The 1349-nt window shown below is 42.8% G+C and overlaps 1 protein-coding gene across 1 annotated transcript in view; it reads left to right on the top strand.

Annotated features, from left to right (window-relative positions):
- Positions 1-1017: 1017 nt before the first annotated feature.
- The window catches only part of LOC101853193 (KH domain-containing, RNA-binding, signal transduction-associated protein 2), a 27440-nt gene continuing 27108 nt past the window's right edge, over positions 1018-1349 (top strand). The window contains exon 1 of the mRNA XM_005107748.3: positions 1018-1160. Coding sequence (XP_005107805.1) covers positions 1070-1160 — 91 coding nt within the window. The 5' untranslated portion in view covers positions 1018-1069. The remainder of the gene's footprint in view (positions 1161-1349) is intronic.

Genomic DNA, 1349 nt, shown 5'->3' with positions numbered 1-1349 from the left:
TCTTACCTAGATCTACCAACTGAAAAAGTTTAATGTGTCCCGCGCGCCCATATGACCTTATTCAGTTTCGAGCGCCGTAAGACATTTACCAGTAAAAACCTCAACGATCACGGCCTGAACGCCAACTCGTCGGTACCAATCAATATGTTTTTACGCCCCTTTGTTTTTTTTTCGTTCATGTTTTTCTCCTGTTTTATAAAGATACATTACCGGGGCATTGGTGTCATCATAAAAGAATAATAGTCCTGACGCAAAGTCTTTCATTAACTGGGAGTAGATCTATAGGCCTAGGCTATTCTCTAACGAACACACTTAAAAACTCATGGTATCCCCCTGACCCAAGCTCTCCGGCTGGTGGCATTAAAGAGACGTCCCTTTCTTCCCGCGACACCCAAAAGGGTAGGCCTATAAGCGGCGGAGAAGTAAAGTAAAAGTTTGAACAGACAAAATTATGATTGTCTAGAGAAGCTAGGCTGAAAACCATTTGTTGGGTAGGCCTAGGCCCTATTAGCCTATTGGCTAGGCCAAAGCCGGCCGGCTGCTTGAACCCCAACTAGGCCTAGCTAGTGGCAGCCAGGGCTCGGGGCCCTTGGGGGCAAGCGGCAAGCAACAATAAGCAGCAAGCAGGCAGGGCAGTGAGAGGCGAGCGAGAGGCAAGGCCAGCCCAGCAGCTCTTTGTGCGACAGGGTATTTTGACTACATTGCCAAATAGGTACCCAGCAAAATCAAGAAATCATCATAATTTATTATTGAAATTTGTGTCACCTTGGAAGAAAATTTTCAGAAGTGATACTCAATACAATCAAATTTTAATTTTTAAAACAATTATATGTGAATTGTTATTTTCTGTCTCATCATCATGCAAAAGAAGGAGCATTATGGTGCAAAACAGTGAAGTTATCAAAACCTTCATGTGCTTCTAGTTTTTAGCATGACTACAGGAAAAAATCTGGCCAATATTTAGCATTCAAACACACATGCATTCACAAAAGAGAAAGACGCCATTTTCTTTTAGCTAAGGTTTTAGAAGCACAGACAGTGTAGGGATAGAGAGCACACGTGGGAAAAAATGGCACAAGCAGGTGGATACCGTGAGGAACTTGAAAATGAATTGAAACAGACTGATCCAAATTCCCACGCAAGCCGATTGGTTGCCCAAGGTATGTAGATTAAACGTTTTAAATTAGTTTCATCTTGGTTGGTTTTCGATCGGTGTTGTGGCGCCGGTTGGATAGGCCTACCCGTCAATGGTCAAGACTCAAGAACGAATTGCCTGCAGTGTAGTGCGTTTTTCCTCTTGATTCTAGAGTTATCTCGATTTTTAAATTGCCTTACGGGATCTAAATCTA

This window comes from Aplysia californica, unplaced genomic scaffold, assembly GCF_000002075.1.
Source record: "Aplysia californica isolate F4 #8 unplaced genomic scaffold, AplCal3.0 scaffold00627, whole genome shotgun sequence".
In the NCBI taxonomy this organism is placed as follows: domain Eukaryota; kingdom Metazoa; phylum Mollusca; class Gastropoda; order Aplysiida; family Aplysiidae; genus Aplysia; species Aplysia californica.
This window is presented reverse-complemented; position numbering and strand designations above follow the sequence as displayed.